Source organism: Chiloscyllium punctatum, chromosome 8 (genome assembly GCF_047496795.1).
Source record: "Chiloscyllium punctatum isolate Juve2018m chromosome 8, sChiPun1.3, whole genome shotgun sequence".
NCBI lineage: Eukaryota > Metazoa > Chordata > Chondrichthyes > Orectolobiformes > Hemiscylliidae > Chiloscyllium > Chiloscyllium punctatum.
In genome coordinates this window covers 47,576,227-47,601,859 of record NC_092746.1, presented here as the reverse complement: position 1 = coordinate 47,601,859, position 25,633 = coordinate 47,576,227, and the positions used below count along the sequence as shown (strand labels likewise).

At 40.2% G+C, this 25,633-nt stretch overlaps 1 protein-coding gene and 1 long non-coding RNA gene across 3 annotated transcripts in view; one reads left to right on the top strand and one right to left on the bottom strand.

Moving 5' to 3' along the window:
* The window catches only part of calcr (calcitonin receptor), a 267,197-nt gene that overhangs the window by 74,146 nt on the left and 167,418 nt on the right, over window positions 1–25,633 (bottom strand). For both annotated transcript variants that reach the window (XM_072575487.1, XM_072575488.1), the window contains exons 9-10: window positions 23,416–23,507; window positions 16,493–16,619 (exon numbers count right to left, since the gene is read on the bottom strand). In XM_072575487.1, coding sequence (XP_072431588.1) covers window positions 16,493–16,619; window positions 23,416–23,507 — 219 coding nt within the window. The remainder of the gene's footprint in view (window positions 1–16,492; window positions 16,620–23,415; window positions 23,508–25,633) is intronic.
* The window catches only part of LOC140480532 (uncharacterized), a 32,955-nt gene continuing 9,566 nt past the window's right edge, over window positions 2,245–25,633 (top strand). Inside the window, exons 1-2 of the long non-coding RNA XR_011961336.1 lie at window positions 2,245–2,627; window positions 7,050–7,114. This is a non-coding gene — a long non-coding RNA (uncharacterized lncRNA). The remainder of the gene's footprint in view (window positions 2,628–7,049; window positions 7,115–25,633) is intronic.

Sequence of the window (25,633 nt, the reverse complement as noted above, 5' to 3'; positions counted from 1 at the left end):
CAATCTGTCCTCACAGACCTCCCACCGGGACAACTTGGAGCAGAATTTCCTGAATGCTGCATAAAACCTTTTTGGGATTCCAGGTGATAGTACCAGCACACTCTCTGATGGATGTGATAGATTGGGGGGGGGCACACTTCTTTCTGGCCAAGCATGCCAAATATCTACCTGGTTTATCACTCTACTCGAATAACCTCTGTTTTGCAAAGGAAATATTCCTCTTTGCTGTCTAGGAGAGTGCTGCTTTTAGAGCAGCCCAGAGGGCTGTAATCTGCTGTGACTTAGCTACAGACGGTCTGTCAAAGTATGTCGTCTCAGCTGCCTTCAACGGGCCTCGAGCATACGCTGCTATGCTCCCTTCTGCTGCATCCGAGCGACCAAGTAAGAAATAATCAACCCTCTTCCGTAGGCCTTGGCTAGTCTCCCAGAGCACCAATGGATTACTGGCCCTACCTAAATTAATGTCCCAGAAAATTTTAAATTCCTGTGAAAAATACTCAATGAACTTGCTATCCTTCGGGAAGAAAGGATCCATGCGCTAGTGCTGTGTGCTTGTCCTATCACCATGAGCCTTAACCTCCATGTACACTGCTGCATGATCAGAAATGGCTATGTTCCCAATTCTACAGGACAGCACCGAGTTAAAAAAAGGCCAATGGGACAAAAAACATGTCAGTCCTAGTTTAACACTTGTGTGTGTTAGAAAAAAAGGTGACGTCCCTACCCTCAGTGTGAAGACATCTCCACACATCCACCAACCCCAGTTTCCTGTTCAGGTCCACCAACTGCCTTGATCGTGGGAACATACCCGCAAGACCCCAAGGCATCCTATCCACCTAAGTCAGTTGAAGTCTCCTCCTCTAATTGTATGATGCGCCCCAAGGGCCATCAACCTGGAAAGCGCATCTATTAAAAATTTGAGGGACTGTGCCGGGGGAGCAATACACGTTCAAGATCTCATACTCCTCTCCATGTATTAAAGCTTTAAGGATCAGAAACTGCCTACATTCATTCTTAATTTGTTCTAACAGCTGAAATGGGAGATTCTTTTGGATGAGTATAGCAACTCCTCTGCTTTTAGAATTAAAGGATGAGAAAAGCACCCGGCTGAACCGTCGCTGCTGGAACTTTAAGTGCTCCTTATTGATTAGATGTGTTTCCTGCAGCAAGGCTACATCGACCCTTTCCTTTCTAAGGCTTGCAAGTATTTTTTTTCTCTTAACCGGTGAATGACTCCCCTTAATGTTCCAGGTGCACCATTTAAACAAGCAGTTAGCCATAGCCATCTGAAACAGCACCTGACCCCCTGGGAGGAAAAGCCCCATTTATAGCACACTGAGTGAAACCAGTAAGTAGTTCATATAAACTTGAGAATACAACTACAAAAACTACCAAATCAAAACTTCTAACAACTACTTCAACAATGAAGCAACATATGAAACAAATAAGCAGAGACTTTCCACCTTTGCCCACAGGGGGCACAAATATTACCCACGAACCCCTCCATGGCTCCTTCTAGCTGAAGCCATGCCCCAAACCCAGACAAAACAAAGTATATAAAAGTCACTCGCATCTTACAACAAGAAAATTAAAAGTGGGCATTCAACCCATCCCATCCATACTTTGACTCTAGGCAGTCCTGGTAAAAAAAAATGAAACCAACCCACACCCCCTCCCAACCCCGTACAAAAAAAAAGAGACATGAAAAGGGAATGATAGAAAAACAAAGGATAATGGGAGGGGAGAATGAAGGGACAGGAGAGAGAAAAAGAGAGGAAGAAAAAAGGGAAGACTCCTGCATATTAAAAAGACACAACCAGGTAAACCAGGCAAACTACAGAAAATAAAGTGAACGCGATTGTCCATATTATTTGAGCCAGCCAGTCTATTTTAAAGTGTCCAGGAAGTCCTTTGCCTTTTCCGATGAGTCAAAATTATACACGGATCCTCCATGGCGGAAATGTAATATTGCTGGTTATCTTACAGATTACTGAATATTCAAGGCCCTCAACCTCCTTTTTTACATCATTATAGGCCTTCCTGTTATGGATCATGGCCACAGAAAAGTCTTGAAAGAGCATAATTCTTAATTCTTTATGTAACAGAGTCTGTGGCTCCTTCCCCAGAGCTCTAACAGTTTCCAGCACCATTTGCTTGTCCCTATAATGCTGGAGTCGCACGAGGACCAGGCGGGGGCACTGGTTGACCCATGCCTCTGCACTGCGACCCAGTGAGCCCCCTCGACCCATACCTGGCCTAAGTTGACTTCCAGCTTCAAACACCGCAGGATCTGTTGCTCCAAGAAGCTGATCAGCTGACCTCCCTCTTCCCGGTCTGGCAGCCCGATCAGGTGGATATTCTTCCGACAGTCTCGATTTTTGAGGTTGTCGACCTGTTCAACTAAGGCCTGTATCTGCCTTTCCAGGGCCTGGACCCAGCCGTCCGAAAATTCCACTGGAGTTTCGGAAGCCGCAGCCCACTGCTCCGCCTCCATGATGCACTGGATCTCCTGGTCATTCTTCTGCAGTATGATTGAGATTGGTTCCAGCTGGTCTGTGTCTCCTCCATCGCTGGATCGATTTTCTCTTGGAGCTTTACAAACTCTGAGACCAGGCACTGCTCCACAGGTAAGTCCCCGGGAGCACTTGAAGAGGCCGACGTTATGGCCGCGTGTGTGTCCAGTATTGCAGGGGAGTGCCCTGCTTTTTGCGATTCTCATGGTCCTTTTCCCTGAGTCACTTTTATGTCTTTGAAAAAAGCATTGAAACTAATAAATAACTAAAACCAGTGATTTACACCACAATGGCTAAAAAGGGAGGTTGAATGCACCATTTTGTCTCAGTTTCTGGGCAGAGCCTAGCAGGGCAGACCTACTGGATCGCTGCCATTTTGGATCTGATTGTTCAGTATTTTAACAAAAATGTTACACATTTAGTGAGTAGTATCCAAGTTGTTATGTACCACTGATTTCCGAGCCAGAAGCTTAAGACCAGATAAAGAGCTCTTAGCCTTTCACTGTTTTCTTATTCTCTTCTGCTTCTCTACTCCCTTCACTATTTCCCACTTCCTCTTATTTTCCCCACTTCCATTGCAACTTACCCCTTTCCTCCCGCCTCACTGTTACCGTCACCATTTTCTCCTACTTCTTTGCTACCTTTATATCTTCCTGCCACTTACCCTGTGTCCTTTTACTACTTCCTCCCATTACAATTGTCTGTCTCACACATGTCCACTTTCTTATACCATTCCCTTCACTGGTTCCACGGTGGTCCCACAGTTGGGCAGGGGTGGAAGGGAATGAATAATGGAGGGAGCAGTAGTAGACAGCGGGAAAGAACTGAGAATGGTGGGTACTGATACTGGATAATGGGCAAAGGACACACTATAGTGATACATGTAACTGCAGAAACCATGCGTGTGCCTACAGATCAAGTGGAAACCGTTTCCTTTTCCTGTTCTGTAGGAATGCCAGGAGTTACAATGGAACACAGTTTTACAAGTTACTGTGGTGTAATTTGAATTCATGATTTTGGGGTTGCTAGAAACCTATTACCATAACCAATTAATGACTGTATTTGAGATGGACACTAATCAGGAGTTGAATTCACTGGTATTTGTAAGTTTATTCACTGAATTCGTTCTCTTATTCCACGTAGAAGATTTAAAAATCTAATCTACTTTCTAATCAACTTGTTCTGAGATGTTATAACACATGTCTCTAGTAGGGAGGACCTCCCTGGTAAGGGTCTGTACTTGGAATTAGAGTCGCAAATTCAACTGACTGAGAAGCTTGCATTATGTTCAGTTTCAGCTGCAAGACATTACCATCTGAAATCAAACTACTTTTACAACTGGACTAATGGAATCGTTACAGTGAGGAAAGAGGCTGTTCGGCCTATCGAGTCTGCACCAACCCTCTGAAGGACATCACCCACACTCAGCCCCCCACCCTATCCCCGTAACCTTATATTTACCATGGCTAGTCCACTTAGCCTGCACATCTCTCGACACCATGGACAATGCATCATGGACAACCCATCTAACTTGTACATCTTTGGACTGTGGGAAGAAACCCATGCAGACATTGGAAGAATGAACAAGTTCCACACAGTTGCTAGGGAATCAAACCTGGATACTTGGTGCTGTGACACAGCAGTACAACCACTGGTTACTGTGCTGCCCACAAATAAAACCCAATGGATATATGGATTTGATTGAGGAAGCATTTTGGAGATCTTAAGTTATTTAAATAAAACCCAATGTCAATGTTTGATTTGAGGAATTCAGCATCTTTTTGATGCCTGGCAAAATAGGCACCCATTCCTTCATCACCCCACACACCCCTCCCACCCCAACTAGACTATCAGGAAATATGGAAATGTCCTTATCATGCCCACTATCCAGTACCAGTACTCACCATTCTCAGTTTTTCCCCACTGCCTATCTCTGAAGAGCTAAAACAGATTCTTTCCTAAATCCCCCACCAAATATTAAAAATAAATAAGTTCATCAGATGCATAAATTTTCTTTCAGTTGGCAAGGACTGAGCTCTCTCTGGACTGGCAGGAACCCAACAATCTTCTGGACTGCCACAAATCAAATTCTAAACTAGACTGTCAGGAATTGCATGCCTTTACTTGACCTTAACCCACCTCGTCCCTTCAATACTTATTCATTTATAAATGTTATAATAACAAATGCACTTTGTTGCTGCTGGATCAGCTGCTGACAATTTGCCCCCAGAGAAAAGACATCTGAAGTGATCTGTAATGAGTATTATGTTGGTATTTGTATCTGAGCTAAAGCGGTCTTATTCAGGTCATAAATTCAGCGCTCTGGTTTTCATATCATTTAAAAGTTCTGCATTGTATTCCTAACCATACATCAGCCCTGACACTGTACAGATCCACAATAATCTGTACAGATCCAGAATAAAGACCAATAAACAAAACTGTAGCTGAAGGAATACAAGGGTTATGTCAACTTGGGTAAAAACAGAATTGGCTTATGTACAATAAATAGTGAGTCATGATGAAAACTTGTTTTTCAGACTGGAGAACAGTAGACTATGGTGTTTCCCAACATTGAGTGCTAGGAATTTGGATATTATTACTAAGAAATTGGAATGCAGAGTGAAATTTTAAAATTTATAAATGACACCAAGCTCAGAGGAGTGATTAAATAGTTAGGCTGATACAAATTGAGTGCAATATGACAGAGTAAAGATAAAGTCATCATAGTATCATTTTCTCATTAGAGCGAGACAATTTGTGGTGAGTTTAACCTAGGGGCCACCATGCCTCAGGCGAGGGGAAAGGTTGAGAAGGCAAGATCTTCATGGTGACTTCAGTCAATACATGCTGTTGAACCTGCATTGCAAGTGAGCTCACCAACTTGTTTAGAATCAGCAGGCAAGTGGCAGATAGAAGTTAATACAAAAGGATCTAAAATGACTATGCCTCGACCTTTGATGGCTGTGGGGCATATTGAGAGAATAGTGAGTAAAGCAGGTGGGATTTTCTTTATTCATTCGCATGGTGTGGGCATCGTTGGCTGGCCAGCATTTATTGCCTTTCCTTAGTTGCCCTTGAGAAGGTAGTGTTCAGTTGCCTTCTTGAACCACTGCAGGCAACGTGCTGTAGGTACACTTGGAATACTCTAAGGGAGGGAATTCCAGGGTTTTGATCCAGCAATAGTGAAGGAATGGTGTTATATTTCTGAGTCAGGATGGTGAGTGAAAGGGAACTTGAAAGTTGTAATCTTCCCATGTATCTGCTGCCCTTGTCCTTCTAGATGGAAGTGGTTGTGGGTTTGGAAGGTGCTACCTAAGAATCCTTGGTGAATTTCTGCAGTGCATTTTGTAGATAGTACACACTGTTGCTACTGAGTGTCATTGGTGGAGGGAGTGGGTGTTGTGGATGTGATGCAAATCAATTGGGCTGCTTTGTTGTGGCTGCTGTCAAGCTTCTTGAGTGTTGTTGGAATTGTACCCTCGGGCAAGTGGACAGCCTCTCATCATATTCTTGACTTGTCCTTTGTAGATGGTAGACAGACTTTGGGGAACAGCAGGTGAGTTACTTACTGCAGTATTCCTAACCTCTGACCTATTTTTATTGCCGTTGCATTTACATGGTTTGTCCAGTTGAGCTTCTGGTTAATGGTAACCCTCAGGATATTGATAATGGGGGATTTATCTCCACAAATAGAGATATTAAGTAAAAGAGTAGCAACATGCTGCACCAATACAAAATTCAGGTTAGCTAAGGACTCTAGTATTTTATTGAAGTCTAGGCACCACTCGTCTGTAACATTGGGCGCTTCAAAAGCTGCATAAGGGAACTACCAGAATAGTTCTGGTGATGGAGGAATTTCAATTGGGTAGGAGATCCTGGTGTTCTTTTCTTTAGAAGACAGGAGACTGAGGAATGATCTGACAAGATGCACAAGATTATGACATGGTGAAAAAGAACAACTGTTACATCAACAGAATGGTCACGGGCATGGGGCAGTGATTTAAGGAATGTGAGGGAAACATTTCTTTGCACAAGTATAATGACCTGGAACTCATCACTTATGAGGGAATTGGAAACAGAGATGATAAATGATTTCAAAAGGAAATGGGATGGACAGTTGATGGAAATGGACTTTGCAAAGCAACAGATTAGAGTGGAGGAGTAAGAGTGATGAGATTGCCTCACAGAGAGCCAGTGCTGACTTCATGGGCCAAGATATAAAAGGGACCAAAGGGGTAACGTTTTCATCAGAGGGTGGTGCATGTACAGAATGAGCTGCCAGACGAAGTGGTGGAGGTTGGTATAATTATAACAGTTAAAAGCATGCCTATATGAATAGGTAGGATTTAGAGGGATATGGGCCAAGTGCTGGCAACTGGAACTGGATTAATTTAGGATATCTGGTTGGCATGGATGAGTTGGACTAAAGGGTCTGTTTCTGTGGTGTACACCTCTATGACTCTATGACTCTATGACTGTAAGTGGACTCCTTTTTAAATAAGATGGAAATTACTCCTTGACTTTTTTTTTAAACAGATCAAGCACTGTCTTCAGAGCACAAACATCACCAAGATGCCCCAAACGCAGCCAATCAAACCAGAGTAAGTGTTCCTGGGATGGAATGGTTACAGAATTCCCATGCCAAGCATTTCCTCTCTCCAGCCTCTCCTCTGCTGAACAACTTGGAAATGGGCTTAATTTATGAAGCTGAAAGGTGAGGATTAGGGTTAGCCCTCTCCCACTTCCCCCTAACCCTCACTTGGAATAAAACCAAAGTTTTGATCTGGAGGATACCAAGGACTGCAGCACAGACTAAGGTAATGAGATCCAAGCTTATTGTCTTGCCAGTTCTGTGTGTTTTGATGCAGATTCAGATCATTGCCACACTGGCTATGGATATTAGTGTTTGAGAAAAGAGCTAGCTTCACCCAGCAGTCCAGCAATTTGTCCTCCTGCGGCTAACTCAGATTGCTGAGGCCTTGTCCCAGGAGGTTTCAAGGACTCCGTTAGCACAGCCACCTCACAGTGACCACATTGGTGTCTGCCAACCAGCCCAGGCAGATGACATGCATGGGGAAGTGGTACATTCCAAAATATGGCCTTCTGAGGCCAGTTGTTTGTGAATGTGACTTTTATATATCATTCTGATTTTTGTGAATGAATAAGTGATCAAATGAATTATTGTGCATTTTCTTTCAGGTGAAAAACCTAAAAAAAGGGGGAAAAAGCATTAAATTCATTTTGGGCCTGGAGCCATAATTATGCAAGCATGATATTTGATCTCAACGTAACAATGAAGATTGGAATCTTCTTAAATTGATAGGGAGCTAGACTGCTGGCTGGGGAACTGATGAGAGACTTTTGTTGCCTGTTCCAGGAGAGGGCTGTTGAATTGCATGCCAACCAGGTAGTGGTAGGGCCGCGCTAGGCCTTTTTCTCAAATGAAAACCCCAAGGAGTTGACATCTCACCCAGCAAGAGATGTGGGGCAAGCAGAAGCTCTCAACAGCACCAGAGAAGAATATGATGCAGTACCAACCCAGTGTCAAAGACTGTGGAGAACACAGGTAAAAGGTGAAGTTAGGTTCTTGGTTTAACAGTCATGGAAAGAAGAGTGCTAAGAGTCAGAAACAAGGGCAGTGGGTAGTTTCCAGTGGACAACCCTCTGCCTTATGCTGATTCCTTTGAACTGGCATTGATTCCCTTTCATCGAGGAGCCTTCACTAAGGTGACAAGTTGCCCATGCAGGTTTACTTACCGTGCATTGGGCCTGCTTGTAGTTTAATCCCAGCAGCAATGGGATGAAGCCCTGAACTGGTCCTTAACTGGTCTCCATTTGGAGGCAGAGCAGTAAGAGTTAACAATGGGCCTTTCCACTGTGAGCGTAGGAAGCAGGAAGGCATTCAGGTTCAAATTTGACAGCATCCCACCTTCCCACCTCCAAGCTCACCACTTCCAGATGCAGAAGATCCCTCCCATAATACATTGATGAAGAAATCAACATTACTTCAATTTAGGAAAAGTGAGGACTGCAGATGCTGGTGGTCTGAGTCGAGTGTGGTGCTGGAAAAGCACAGCAGGTCAGGCAGCATCCGAGGAGCAGGAGAATTGATGTTTCGGGCATCAGCCCTTCCTGATGAAGGATAACATTAAGCTAAGTAATGGTAGCTGGAAAAATGTTCTGAAATATCCCATTTCTGAAGCTTTATGGAGAAATTTTCCTGCAGGGGACACTGGAAGCCAAATTTTTCATTTTGGTTGGGTTTTTGGCTCACTGACAGGAGAAGGATTTCTGGCTCATCTCTGCTTCAGACAGACTGTGAAAATGTCTGGCTAGCCCATCTACAGCCGTGCTTTTCTACTTCTTTGGAAATGCATCTGACACTCAAAGCTAGTCACTGATGTTTACAGTCTACAAGCACAAGACAGAGTGCAATTCATGTGCTGTTACATTCCAGGGTGCAAGGCATTTTTGACTCAAATGCTCATTGGTATATATATATATATTAATTCTAAGGTTGAATGCTCTCCAAAGTTTGGTTCTGCTGATATATTAAAAGAATATGCGATTTACTTTTCCTAGACCAAAATAGAGTCTATTTCTTGAAGCTCCTGACCAACGCTTTAACAATTTTTTTAATCGTATGATAAAATCATATCCTTCACATCAATAAGTTGTTATGTAAATTAAATGCTGCAGTGAAACTATAATGACACTACATTTGTTCACTCTAAAGTTGTATGATAAAAGTGATGCTAATTGCTCTCTTTCCCCAAAATGCTAATGATTACTTTGTAATCTCTAACAGTGATCTAGTTTTACGAGGGTGAAATTGATCTTCAGAAGTCGCATTAAATACCTGACATTGCCTTGGTAGACCGTTTCACATGCCTTTATTACGACTGCAACAGAAATTAAAATTCCTTAACATCAACTTTGTGCTCCCACCTAAGTTAAGAGGAACCCCAAGTATCTTACACATTGATCATTTACCCTCTTCCTACTGCTTTGCATTGTAAATTAAATAACAGACTTGTTTTGGTGTGTTCACCTGCTTCAGTTTCTACTGTGATATTGGTGTGGAATTTCCTGCAATGGTGGCTTTGCTGATAAATAAATTAAAAAATGGACAGCAAGTTAATTGAAAAGCATTAGAATATAAGAAATCATGAGTGGAGTGGAACATTGCGTGCCTACATTATCTTATCATTTAATACAATCATGGCTTATCTTCTACTTTAGTTTCATCTTCCTTGGATGACTTGTGGGAAATGGTAAAGTTCCTCATTTATTGGTCATCCTGCCAGGCCCAATGGAGGCACCCAACAAGGTGTACCCCCAGATTAACTTTTCCCATGTTCCTGGAAGTAAGCAGCTGCAGGAGGAAGAGCAGGTTACATGTGTGTACTATTGCCACTAAGTGTGTAAGTAATGGACATTGAGGTTGGGGCTTGGATAAGGAGACTATCATCTGGTGAGGCTGGAGCCCACGTCCTGAACTGTTATAAATTATCCTTTCCTCCATTCCCATCTCATTTAAATCTGTATCGGAGAAATGGGTGCATGACAAACTGCTGCTGTTGTCAGAATCTGATGCCAATGATCCATTTCACTAAATCCTGAATTGTGTTCCTTTCTTCGTATTCAGGAGCAAACTCTCAAAACAGCTCTCAGAGAGCAGGGAAGAATTGTCTCTCCACCTTACACTTTGAGATACAAGACAAAATGTTCCCAGGCTGCACAGAGGTGGGTTCAGGGTATGCAGGGTGTGATCTATTTCAGGGTACCAATACTTTTCACAATCAGAACTCTTGATGCTGAATGACTCTCATTCTATTGATGTTCTGTATCAAAGAACAAAGAACAATGCAGTATTGGAACAGACCTTTCGGCCCTCCAATCCTGCACCAATACATTTTACCCTTCCATACTAAAACTGTCTTCACTGACAGGATCAATATCCCCCTATTCCCTTCCTATTCATGTCTTTGTTCAGGTGCTTCTTCAATGTTGCTATTGGTGTCTGCTTCCACCACCTCCTCCGGCAGTGTGTTCCTTTGTGTGAAAAACATGCCTCGCACACTCTTTTAAACGTACCTCCCGCAATTTGAACCCATGTTTCCTAGTGATTGATCCCTCCACCCTGGGAAAAAGCCTCATACTTTCCACTCTATCCACGCCATTCACAATCTTCTATCAGGTCACCCCTCAACTTCCTGTGTCCCAGTGAAAACATTGGCAGTCTATCCAACCTTTCTTCACACTTGAATAATAGTCAATTTTTTTTTGACAACTTGTTAAGGTTAAATTTATGGGGTCAACTATTACATGGATTCTACTTTTGAAGGGCTGAAATTCATGTTTGTCAAAATTCATACCATATCATTAGCAGAAGCCCAATTGATCTCTGAACGAATACAAAAAAAGGAATTATGGTAATTCTGAAAATCCGGAGCACAGCACAACAGCCAGTGGACAGAAAAACTGGGAGTGGAGTGGAACAACAGGCAGACTGGAAAGCTGGAGCGAGAAGTGGGCACACTGAATCATAAACGTTGATCCGTAATCTGTGACGAATTAGGGTCGACTTTTACATGAGATATATGGAAAATCCCAGATTATTTGGCCAAAAATAGGGGGTCGAAACTTACATGAGATAGACTATTACTTGAGTATATATGGTAGCTGAAGTCCCCCATACCAGGCAACATCCTGGTAAAGATTTTTTGTAACCTCTCCAAAGCATCCACATCCTTCCATTAGTGTGGTGACCAAAAGTGTATGCGATATTCCAAGGAGGCCTAACTAAAGTTGTATAAAGCTGCAGCATAACTTGTCTATCCTTATACTCAATGCCCCTTCCAATGAAGGCAAGCAAGCCATAAGCCATTTTTGCTACCTTATTTACCCGTGATGCCACATTCAGTGATCTTTGGACCTGCACACCCAGATCCTTCTGCATATCAATATTCCGAAGGGTTCTGTCATTCACTGTATAATTTCCCATCTGTACTTGACCTTCCAAAATGCACCACTTCACATTTGGAAGATTAAATTTCATCATCCATCTTTCTGCCCATGCCTCCAATTGATCTGTATTCTCTGACAATCCTCTTCATTATCTGCAACTCCATCGATCTTTGTATCATCTGTTTACTTACTAATTATACAAGCTACAGTTTCCTCCAAATCATTTATTAGATCAGGAACATAAGATATCCCAGCACTGAGCCCTATGGAACACCACCAGTCACAACCCTCCATTCCAAAAAGCACTACTATTCTCTGCCTCCTATGACTAAGCCAGCCCTGTATCCATCTTGCCAGCTCACCCTGATACCATATGATATCACCTTTTGCACTATTCTGCCATGAGGGACCTTGTTAAAGGCTTTACTGAAGTCCATGTAGACAACATCAACTGCTTTTCCCTCATCAATCACCTTCGCCACCTCTTCAAAAAACTCAAACAATTTAGCAAGGCACGACCTCCCCCATACAAAACCATTATGCTTTTCACTAATATGTCCATCTGCTTCTAAATGCTTACAGATCTTGGCCCTGGGAATCTTTTCCACTAATTTCCTGACCACTGATATGAGGTTCACAGGCCTGTAATATCCTGGGTTATCCCTGTTACCCGTTTTAAACACTGGGGCAACATTATCTATTCTCCAGTCCTCTGGGACCTTTCCTGTGCACAAGGAGGACCTCAACCTGAGCTACAAATCTTCTCAAAACTCCCTGAAGGTCACCATGCCTGAGCGAAGGGAGTCCTCATGGTAACCTCAGTTGGTGTGGGAATTGAATCCATTCTGTTGGCATCACTCTGCTGGCCGTCTGTAGGCACTCAAGTTGAATATTGATCAGACCTGTTGGTGAGAATGCAGAAATGCATGCATGTGGCATTGTAAACGCAGAAGTAAATGAGAAAAATTTCAGAGTTCTCTTGTTCTGCTTGTCAGCCCCCATAGTTACTGCAAAGAATTGTTGATGTCTTTCACAAAAAAAAACTAATTAATGCTGCTGACATCACCGGATATATTTGGAAAGACCCAGGGGCATAAACATTTTGAGTCACTGATGTTTACTGCCACACTCATGCCCTGATGTTGGGCTTCAATTCTTGCTGCAAAATTACCTTTTTTCAACATATCAAAGGTTGTTGTAACCTTATTGTTATGGTACAATACCTGACTAAAACCATAATAAATGTGACTAAAAACTGTCCTATGAATCTAAAATGACAATACTGCTTGTGAAAACTGCTCAACAATTAATCCCATATGATTTCCAGGGCCGTTTCAGGAAGTGTTTGCAGTCTGCGTAGACTTTGCTCTAACAAAAGGTTCCCAATTCAGCTAGAGGACCTCTGCTAGCTGATTTAAATAATGTCCACATTGATTTCATATAGTATTCAGAGAAACCCAATAAGTTTCCAAAACAAAGTGCCATTTGAAACAATTTCTGTTAGAAACAATGTGTGCTACAAGATTCCACCTTATGATGCTCAATTTGGACCTGGAAACTGTTCAATACATAGACCAATCTGCACATCTGCGAGTTTGATAAAGCTGGTATCTAGCACAACTCTATTTATTCCAGGGCATCTGTGAATCATCAATATTGATTTGTTTTATACCGAAAAAGATTGTTGCTTTTATTTTAGTCGAATAATTTTCACAATGCTCGAACCTTCTGCATCACTACATGTATACAAGTATATGCATTTACTTGTAAATTATTTGTGATTAAACAGTATTGTTCTCAAAAACATCTTCCCCAAATTGAGAGATATATTTATTTGCCTTTAGGGAATTAAATTATTTACTTAAGCTTTCATATGAACAAAACAATAGGAAGCTAAAGATTAACAAGATGTATCAGAGTTTGAGCAGTGTTGACGCAAGCAACCAAACTGGAAAGAATAAATGGAATTTGTCACTGCCTCTGTTTTATATAAGCATCATCTATTATAATAAATGTTTACTTGCTTTGGCATAGATTTTGGCAAAAAGACATAAACCTAACAGAAAATTTGGTTTGAAATATTAATTGATCTAACTCATTTACACTGTAATGTCCTTGAACCTTCCTGTTTGACTAAATCCACATGTCATAGATGCCCCATTACTATTTTGCAATTTTTCAGGAAATTCCATGCAACGTTTTCAACCACTTTAAAAGTGCGGAATAACAAATAAAAATACTGATGATAAGTTTACAAATTCACTTCAGACATTTTTGTTGCCTCTGGTGCTATTTTTTTTAGTAGAGTACTGAAATCGCTCATTTTAAATTCCAGACTTTGCTGTGTGAACTCATTTCATTCAACACAAATGTATTGACCAGTTTACTAAAACAATGCATGGAAAAATCAATAAATAGCAATAAGAAGAATCTTGAATCAAAGATAGAAGTTGGATAAGGTGATTTCTACTCAAAAACATACTTAGGTTAGGAAAACCCAAGGCAGTAAATATGACCCAAAAGAGTAGTGAAACAAAACAGTTGGAAATAAAATTTGAAAGTGATCAGAGAAGAAGAGGTTAAACAAAGTGAGCAGCAGTGTTAAGTAGAGGATGATATTAGTTTATTTAGTTATTTTGTAAAATATATTTTATTAGCAAGTAGTAATACTCCAGCAACAGTAGATCCAGATTTTCAAAATCCCGAAGAATCAGATATCGCATCCTTATGAACCTCATTTCTCATTTTTGTGGAGGTGGGTTTCTGGATATCCTGGACTTCATGGCTGTGGAGTTTCGATAAATTGGATTTTGGTATTCCTTGCTGTCTGTAACTGGAGTGTGTTCAGCAGACCAGCTTGGAGCAGGCTTGTTTCAGTGAACTAATTTTAGATAGCCAGGGTCATGTGCTATCTGGGATCTAGGAGACATTTCTTTGTAAACGGCTACCACTGTTAATTTTGATTCATTCTGCCCTCATAATCTGCCATGGATCTGAATGATTTGATTACAAACTATCATTCACTTCCCTCAGAATATCATGCTGCTAGTGCCCTCAGTAAGATGGAGACTGAGGGATGAATCTTACTTTTTTTTGGCTATTTGTGAGCTATGTTGAGTTCTTCTGAGGAATTCCCACCACAAGATGCAACACGAATTGTCATTGTGTTTTATAAAATACATGTCAATAATTACTTACTCTAACCCTGTGGTATCTCTCACATCTAATGCTAGCTACCATTCCCAAATATTCAGTCAATTATCGCCAAAAGATCATCATCCCTTGCACCCATTCCATCTTTAAAAGCCTGTTAAGCACCCAGGTAAGTGTTATCTGTCTGGAGCTGCCCTGCATGGCTCTGACATTTGAGCTGGATATGGAAAACAAGGGAAATTGATGTCTCTTTCTGGTCTAGGCATCTGAACAACTTTAAAGGCAGTTAGATTTCACCCAGTGTAAGTAACTAAAGATAAAAGAAACTAATAAAACAGGTAGAAGGAACCCAAACATACCTTTAGAGATGAATTGTTGTATTTAATTGTAAACTTTAAAGCTTATTAAAACCTGTGAGCTTTAAACATTTGTGATTAAAACTGAAAAGCTAATAATTAAAGTAGAACACAGGTTCTTCCCTTAACTTTTTAAATCGGGTTTTACGTTCCTTCTTTGGTTTAATGAATTGATCATGTTCTATTGTAATCCATCATATAGCAGGGCAACCAGAATTACATGCAGTATTCCAAAAGTGTAAATATAAAATATTGGTCACAATGTTAAGTTGAATCACTAATGCATTTTCAGTAACAATTATGTGTTTAGTCGTGTACTTCATGATTAAGTTAAGCCAGGTTACTACCTAACAATTGTAAATTTAAGATTATATTTGTATTTGGACTGGCTTCAATTTTTTAGATCAGGTATATATGTTTAAGGATTAGGGTTATAAATCTATGGGGACCAAGCAGAGGATATGAGTTGTGTTGTTCACACAGGTGGATAAGAACTAGAGTAGGAGTAGGCCGAGTCCCCATTTGAGCCACCTCTGCCATTTAATAAGGTCATGGCTGATTTGAGTACACCCTTGAATCCACCTATCCCTGATAACTTTTCACCCCCTTGCTTAAAAAAAAATCTACATCTGTGAAATGAACATTCAAAGACTTTTCTTCCACCACCATTTGAAGACAAAAGTTTCAAAATCTCTGAATGGTAACATCATCACTAGAAATACAATGCAGCTATGAACACATAAGTGGACCAAATCAAACTCTGAGCCCAGCAAAGATTTCAGGGCAATAGAGTTGATGTAGCCACTTTGTGGAACAAAAATATCCATGTTGCAGCAACGATTAAATTGCTCAAAGACTACCAAAGGATCTCAATGCCAAATTAAGCAGTTTCCAATGATCAAACTATGACAAAAACACAAATTTCCATTAAAAGAATGCAAATGTTGTTCCAATAACAGTTGTAAGTCATGAGATGGTAGGGAAAGTGAAACTTGGTGAAATTACAATTTCCAGTGGAATAGTACTGAGCAAACTGATAGGGTCCAGGCTGACTAATTCCTGGGTCCAGGTAGTTTGTGAAAAGGGAAATCATGTTTAACCATTCAAAGAAGTAACTTGTGCTGTACATGAATGGGAACCTTTAGGTGCATTGTTTTTGGATTTCTAGAAGGCATTTGACAAGTTTCATGTAAAAGCTTATTGCGCAAAATGGGAACTCAGCAGAGATAAAATATTGATTTGCTGTCGCAAAGGAGAGTTTATGCATAATTTGAAATAAACAGATTATGCTGGAGAAGCTCAGCAAATCTGGCAGCATCTGCAGAGTGAGAAACAGAGTTAAGGTTTTCTGTCTGATATGCATGCTGCCAGAGATAGTGAGCTTTCTGCACTCTCCAAGTTTGTTTAAGATTTCAAAAGCAGTTAAACACAAAGTTGAAGTCAAGGCTACATTATCTTTTTGATTCACATAAAACACTCTCAGATTTTATCCGTACTTACAGGATTTTGGGAAACTACCTCCTTGTCATTGGCCACCACCATAAGTTGGATAAGTGTAAAGATTGAGTTAAATACGTAGGACACAAATAAATTCTTATGGAGAGTTATCCTCTGACAGCTGAGGCTCCTAGAAAACATTACAGCAGAAGTTGAAGATTAGTGGCACATATTCAGGTTCTGTAGGAATACTTTAGTTATTCAGAAAGTAACTACAATTACCATGTTATTCTTGGTTTATAAGCCCTTAAGATCCACAGGTGAACCCTTTTTCATCTTTGTCCAGATAATAGGTTTGTTTCATAGCCACAGAGCACATCATGTTGATTAAGACTTTTGACTTTCATACCTTCGTGAAGCACAGAGGGGAGCCTGAATGGCTTTTCCTCCACGGAAATTTCCTCCCTGTAATTAACCTCCAGGACAGTAAAGGGAAGAATCCTATCTGAGAGACCCATCGCAGGCTGACTGCCATCTGTCAGTGTCAGAAAATACAACTACAAACTGGGTTAACAGGCCAGCTTCACAATCTTTTTATCTTGCACACCACTAGAGATAATGGAACAAAAGACAAAACTGGAGGGTGAGTTTGGATAACAGTCTATCACAAAATTTGAATCTCCCAGAACATTACAGCAGACTCTGAGCAATTCATGCCAGTCTCCCAATTTGTATTTGCATAACTTCATTGCACAAAATTCACCTAATCATTTGGTGACTGTTTTATCAAACCAAAAATGGAATTATCAGTTGTAATGAAAAGGTCCTGCATGCTTTGTGCTAAATTTAACTAAGTGATTTAACATTCTATGCTTAATGTGTTGTGGTAGTCTGTAGTGGTCACTTAAAGACAATTGGTTTAGGTTTGAAAACCCCTCTTGAATGACTACAAACAGGCAGAATCAATGGAAATGCACTGTGATTATAAACTCCGCCTGAGGCTGTAGCCACTTTTGTTGGCAAGGCCATTTCCCAACACATATTTTGAGCTCAAGATCATAGAAACTTTACTTATGCTCAATGGGACTTTCGTATGAAATCTGTTATGTTGATTGGGTCGACCTTGAGTAATTGTATCAGAAATGCCTGGATTCTCTAAAGTGTTAGCCACATATTTCATCTATTAAGTAATAAGTATTTGAATTAATCTGCTCAGACATGTTAGAATAGTGGTTTTCCGCAATGTACTGAGACAAAGTGAGAAATATGCTGAGAAGTATTTGGGGAACAATGTCACTCTATCGATTTCACACAACCCTATCGCGGGGATGGGAGCATGGACAGCTCCCAGCGTCTGAGGTCCATGGCACCATTACACAGTATATAAGCTGGTGAGTTATTCACCTTTGACCTTTGCCTTAACATTGAAAAGGTTATGTACTGCTATGTTAGAACATGTCTCTGGATCAGGTAGGACTTGAACCCAGATCTTCTGTCCCAGTGGTAGAGACACTACCACTCTGTCACAAGACCATGCAAACAAATCCAAATCAGGCTGTTTAAAATGACCCATGTCTGGGGAAGGTGGGACTTGAATCCAGATATTCTAGCCCATACATAGGGATGCACCACAGAGCCTTCCTATTTAATTACAGGGTTTATCTCATCAGATCTATCAGACTAATAATTTTCAATTGTTTTTCTTTCATTGTACTGGAGTGTCCTTGGTCCTCTCCAGCAACTGTCTTTGAAGCAATCCGGCCCAGAAACTGTAAAAGCAATAACAGATGGTATTAAGCTGATAGCTGGAAATGTCTTTGTGCCTGTTCCCTCAATTGTGAAAATATTCCTCAGGGTCAGCTAATTCAGAGTGTATCCCTAGCCACGGAAGAAAGCATCTTTTTGTTTTGGAATTTGGAAGATAAGTCACACTTCTTTAATCTAAAGTGACAGCATCAAAATAAATGTTAATATATTCAAATAGAATTATTTTCAAAAGGATTGAATTGATCAAATAACCATAGCATTAAGAGAAGGTCAAGTTGGTTTTGAAAGCTTGAGGATTGCTTACAATGGAACATTAAACACCCAGCAAATAATCATTTGCGCTTTGATTGTTTAACAAGGAATTGCAGCATGAAACAGTATATATTTTTTCAGTTGTGTAAATTCCTCTTTTGCATCATCCCTCATGTTCACAGGTTAATATTTTCACTTAAGCCTTTTTGTTAGCCAAATCTGGGATGTTCATTGGACAAATGAAAAGAAAAATGTTCAAAGCCCTTTAAGTATTTATTATTCTGCTCCATGTGAGATTGCGGGATTACTTTGTCAGTATAATCAGTTCTGCCATAGCGCGTGTTTCTTCCACGCGGATCGGCTATAATGAGATTGAAGAATTTAGACCATTATTTGCAGAACACAATCTTTCCTTACCTATATTGGTTGTAATGCGATTCTAGCCCCATCAGTTTTAATGGTGCGGTTTTTGCGCAATTTTCTTCTAATGCAGCATCGCACGGGAAGGGAAATATTGCATTAATCCAAATAACCTGTATTCTGATTTGACCACAGGTTAAATAAAATACTTTTAACATGGCAGGAAAGACAATAATATGCTCAAAATATATGTGTGGAGAAATAATTCAGCATTGCTGTGGACTAAAGTCACAGTGTATGGAAAGAATTCATTGGTATATTTCTGTGATAGCAAATAAGTGAATAATTGTTTTCTAAAACATTTACATATGGTCCAGATCATTTTATTAAAAATATGCTGACTGGGCTAAATATTAGATGTAGGTATCAGTGTTACAATGCACTATTACCAAGCAGCCAGTCAGGTTGAGAGAGACAGGATATAAGATTTGTGCCGTCTGCTTGTAACCATGATTTTGGCATATATCCCAATGCTAAATCTGCTGCTGGTTGGCACACCTCAGCAGGGGACCAAATGCATACATGGTTGATGGGAGTTGCAGCTGAACTACTCCCTTTAAAGTGGAAGATGCAGCAGCCTATAGATCCTTCAGCGAAAAAAATAAGGACAACAGTGGAGCAGGGAACCAAAGAGAAAGCTCTCATGTTGTCTGCTGCAACACTGGATGCTTTAGTCCAGGTGGTCAAATCAGAGAGATGATGCTTCCATAGGGATTAGGTGGCCTTTAAAGGGATTGCAAAGGAAATGGGAGGTACCAGGAAACTGGGAGCAGGAGTAGGCCATTCAGCCCCTTGAGCTTACTCCACCATCCAAGATGGTCATATGGATATATCCTCATATACCACTGGTGGCAGGACAATCCTAAATTCTTTTGATGAAAAGTCATTGAAATGTTAACTCTGTTTTCTTTCAGATGCTGCTAGACCTGTTGAATTTCTCCTGCAATTTCTGGTTTTGGTTTGAACTTACTCTGGGGCTGGATTCACAAGAATTTTGAAGGAAGTGAGGGGAGCTGATTAAAATGTGTAAGATCCTAACAGGTCTGGGCAGACCAGATGCAGGGAGATATTGTCTCTGGTTGGCGAGTTTAGAACCAGGGGCTTCAGTCTCAAGATACTATGTACGCAATTTAGGACTGAGATGAAGAAATATTTCTTCACTGAAAGGGTAGTGAACCTCTTGAATGCTTTACTGCAGCAGGCTATGGAGGCCAAATCACTGGACTTTTCAAGAAAGAGACAGCAAATTTTTCAGATTTTAAAGGCGTCAGTGTATGGGTATATCAGGATATGTGAAGAAAACAGGTACATGGCACTGAGGTAGAGGATCAGTCATGATCATGTTGACTGAAGGAGCAGCCTTACAGGGCTGAATGATGTAGTCCTGCTCACAGTGTCTTTGTCTTTATTTCCTTGAGCAATGACCGAATCTGAAAGCATAAAGCTATGATGCCAACTGATGATAATACCAGGCAAGTCAGATCCCAGAGCGAAACCTAGCTTCACAGACCCATTGTTTCAAGTTTTCTTTTTGTTTACTATGGAGGTCAGCCATTGAAAAATTTCATAAGAGGCTGACAATGCAATATTAATAAAAGGACATAAAGGTTAATTGCACAAAAAAAACACACAAACGAGATTACACTTTACAAGGATGATTGGAATGAACTCATGACAAATATTAGAGAGAAAGGTTTAACCTTTTTACCCCAACAATAACCTTACAGGCTGTCAAACTTCAGTGAAGGGTTACTCCAGTGACACTCCTTGTTTGGCTAGCAGGGTTGGAATCAGTTTGCTTTTCAGTAAGGTTCTGTGCATTCACTCATTGCTTTTCTTTTCATTTAATATCCCTCTGAGACCTTTAAACTTGCTGTTGGCTCAGCTCACTATTATTACTGAAGATGGGTTCCTCAAACCTTTATCTTCAACAGCCTTTTAGGATGCCTCCCCCTCTGCCACTTCCACAGCCTTTTGCTTCTGGAGTTTTCTTCTAAGAAGTCAGGACATTTTCCATCTGCTCTGACCCTTTTGGAGATTGCTAAACTAACAATACCGCTGGAGTTATAGACTTTTTCTCTCTGAATGAACTTCTGTCCGACTGTGACACCATTCTCTCTCTCAATCTGTAAGTCAGCAATGATCTCTCCGAGGATCCTGCTAGTTATTTATAAAAATCACATGATTTCTTGGATACGCTGTCTATGTCTAACTGTTCTAAATGATATTCTTACTTTATAAAAAAAGAAAATCAGACCTTGGCTCTTGCCTGAGATGGAGCAGTTTAGTTACAAAGAGAGGTTGTAAATGTGGGTTGCTTTCTTTGGAGCAGAGAAGGCTGAAAAAGGGGCCGGATTGAGATGGATAAGATTTTGAGGGGCATATAAAGGGTAGATAGAAACCCTTGGTTGCAGGGTTAATATCAAGGGGTCAGTATTTTAAGGTGAAAGGAAGGAGGCTTAGAGGGGCTTGAGGGGATTAGCAGACAGTTCTTTTCACCCAGAGAGTGGTGGGAATCTAAAATATATTGCCTGAGAGGGAGCTGGGAAACCTCACAACCTCTGAAAGGTACTGATGAGCACTTGAATGGGCCATTCACTGGAAAGTGGAAATATTTACCTTGAGGGTAGCTTTTTGTTGGTGCAGACCTGATAGCTCGAATGACCTATTCTCTACTGAATGATTCCATAATTCACAGAACTGAAAACTAAAATCAATTTTTCCTTCTCCTTAGAAATAACATTTTTCAAACGCAATGTCAAACCTTCATGGTAAAAGTTATAAACTATAAGGCTCTTTTAATTCAGATCACCTTAACTCTCCTTCTGCGGTTTTGATTTCTGATATTCTAAGCCTACTGCCTAGTTAGACACTGTGGACCTATCATAATGAATGTATACAAGTCATGTCTGACCAAAAAGTACCATTGCTTGATCTGACACCTGTAGCCACTAATTACTAGCCTGGTGTGTCAGCATGTACTGAGATGCTGGGCACAAGGGCTCCACCCAGGTCAGGAGTAAATAATAGTGACATGTGCCAGCTCACAGGAAAATAAAACATTACCTAAGAATATCACAATCTGGTATTGGTCAGTCTAACAAATTCATGTGGTTACCTTTCTCTTATGCTGGAGTGGGAAGCTAATAATGTCTCTGGAGGTCAGTAGCCAAGGATGCACATGGAAATTATTCAAGAAAGAAATTCCAATTTATTTGAGAACCAGATCTTATTTATGTTGAATGTTTCCTCAGAACTTTAAATGAATGAGGTAAAATGAATAACAGAGTGGTTGAACGCAGTATAGTTGCCATGGCCTTGATGGATTGATTAATCTTTTCAAGTCTAATTTGAGTGACTCTCATTTCTGTTATATTAGAGGCAGATCTTGATTTGTGTGATATAGTAATTCTGCAGCTTCTTTCACATCTCTTCCCTCTTTTATTTCTGTGGTCCTTAATATGAAGCAGGGAGATGTAAAATTAGCTGCTGATTTGCTATCATCCATTTTGTAAATTGTGCAAAATCAAACCACCCTCCTAAGCTTAAAGCTTCTAAACTCTACAAGAGTCTTGGGCATCGAATATAGGCTGATAAGTTACTGCAGAATTGAGAGGGTGCTGCATGGTTAGAGATATTGTCCTTCACATGAGATGTCAACCCTGTCAATCTCTTCAAGTGGATGTAAAACTCCTATAATACTATTTGAAGAAAAACTGGACAATTCCTCTACTATAATTCATCTTATATACCATAACCATTATCAGGAATTAAAACAAAAGATAATTATTTATTATTTGATCCTTATCCAAATTAAATTGCTGCATTTGCAATGAATGCAATAAAGAGTAAACCTTAAATGCATTTCATTACCTGTGAAGTGCTTTGAGAGGTCACAAGAATGTAATGGCCTGACTTTTCTTCATCATTATATGTTTCATGCTTTTAAGAATACCTTAACTCAGTCACAGTTTTATACGGCATATGTGCTTTTCCACCCTTTCCACTTGTAACTCGTACAAACATCAACTTTCAAGATGTTTAGGTTTTTTGGAGTAAAGATTTGGCTACAATGTAACTGTTTTAGTGGTGTAAAACAGAAAACACCAATTATGAGGACTAACTTTTAATGGAAAGACGTCTGTCCTAGTACTGAGTTGGGTAGTTTTTCAAGTAACCCTGGAATGGGGGAGTGCTGCTGCTTGAAGCAGGTCAAACAGCTGTTCCTTTGCAAACACAAATGAAGAGGCTAATGCCACTTTAGATTTTCTCTCAGAAATTGGGTGTACTGCATTCAGCAAGAGCTAAAACACTGTGCCTGCAGTTAGGTAGCAATAATTATAATATTTTATTGAAACGTGACTTGAGGTCTAATTTCAGGAAGCTTCAGTCTCTACAGTGCCAGGCAACGTTGGGTATGTGCCCGTTCCTGGGTCTTAACTAATTTGGAACCTTTTACCTTTCATTTAAAGTAAATTAGCACAAACTGTTTAGATACTTCTTTTGTTTCAGGTTAGAAAGGACCAATGGAAAGTCAATATACTTACTTGAAATAGAAGAAAATAGCCAGAGAAATCAATAGCGATATAATTGACAGTGTATGACCCACAACAGCCATATAGTAAAGAATACGCGCCATCTGGTAAGAGCAAGAGACAACATTGCTTAGACAGGAAAGGACATGTAGCCACAGAATCAAAGTCTTCTTTTAAAAAATAAATTTGTCATTCATTCTCTATGTATATTATTCCTGAATGGAGCTGGAAATTTAATTTTACACACTGAAATTATTATAAAGGTGAAATGCATTGGTGTCTTCAGCTTCAAAAATTTGAGATATTAATTCATTATTATGCCAAGTGACTCAATTTAAATGTTTGCTCATATAATATAGCATAACTTATTTAAATATTCATTGTGGCATTTATTACAGATGAAATTTGTTATCTTAAGACTGTATTTGAATTTTGTAAAATAAAAATTTCTTCAGCTTTAACAATGAAGCACATGACAGGAAGCATACTTTATACTTTAGGCTTCTTTTTAGATGAACTGGAAGAAGTTGTTGGTGCCAAAAGATGCAATGACACAGAATCTGAGTTAAAACTGGGACTTATTTGTAATTGCTCGGCCAAACTTTACAACCTTTTTTGAACAAGAGCAAAATGTTTGCAATTCTCCAGTCTTCTGATACGGTCCCTGAATCCAAGGAAGATTGAAAGGTAATTGTCAGTGCCTCTACAATTTCAATTCTTATTATCTTCAATAACGATGCATATCATCCAAGTCCTAGTGACGTATTAAAACATTAAATATCAAGAACTTATCCAATCACTCCTCATCCTCAATTTTAAACACACTTAGTGTGTCACCATGGTCTGGGTTGTGTTTGCCTTGTATATAAAGACAAAGTATTAACTAATACCTCAGCCATGTCCCTTGCCTTTATTTCCAAAATCTCTTTCTAGCCCTTAATCAGCCCCACTCTTCCTTTTACCATATTTTCACTATTGATGGTGTTTACAGAAAACTTGGAGATTTCTTTTTGTTATTTGGCAATCTTTTTTTCATAATTCCCCTTGGTTTCTCTTATTTACGTTTTCACCTCCCTGTACTTTGCTTATTGAGCTTGGTTTTCAATTTAATTTACAACCTAACATCTGCCATAAGCACATTTTTCTTCTTTAAATTATTTTCTATTTCCTTTGCTGGGAGCTGTCCTACCTTTCCGATTTGATGGAATGCACCTTGACTATGTCTCAAGCATTTCCTCTTTGAAGTTAGCCCATGGTACAGCTGCCATTTCTCCCATCAAGCTTTGTGTCAGTCCAGTCCAGTCCAGCTCTGTTCTTGCCCAGTTACATAGAATGTAGAACGTTACAGCACAGTACAGGCCCTTCGGCCCTCAATGTTGCACTGACCTGTGGAACCAATCTAAAACCTATTTAACCTACACTATTCCACATGAATCCATATGTTTATCCAATGACCATTTAAATGCCCATACATTTGGGGAGTCTACTGCTGTTGCAGGCAGGGCATTCCACGCCCCTACTACTCTCTGAGTAAAGAAACTACCTCCGACATCTGTCCTAAATCTATCACCCCTCAATTTAAAACTATGTCCCCTCGTGCTAGCCATCACCATCCGAGGAAAAACGCTTTCACTGTCTGCCCTAGCTAACCCTCTGATTACCCTATATGTTTCAATTAAGTCACATCTCAACCTTCTCTCTAACAAAAACAGCTTCAAGTCCCTCAGTCTTTCCTCATAAGACCATCACTCCATATCAGAAAACATTCTCATAAATCTAGAGTGGGCAGCACAGTGGCACAGTGGTTAGCATTGCTGCCTCACAGTGCAAGAGACCCAGGTTCAATTCCCGCCTCAGGCGACTGACTGTGTGGAGTTTGCACATTCTCTCCGTGTCTGCGTGGGTTTCCTCCGGATGCTCCGGTTTCCTCCCACAGTCCAAAGATGTGCAGGCCAGGTGAATTGGCCATGCTAAATTGCCCATAGTGTTAGGTAAGGGGTAAATGTAGATGTAGGGGTATGGGTGGGTTACGCTTCGGCGGGGCGGTGTGGACTTGTTGGGCCGAAGGGCCTGTTTCCACTTCCAGAATAAATGAACTGGGTTTGGACTTGATTTAATTGGATGTTATTCTGTTCCTAATCTCACAAGAACTTCTTGCAAAAGACATTTGAGTTTGTTATTTTTGTGGATATTGTTATTTTTGCAATACCTGACTTTTGTGATGCTGAAT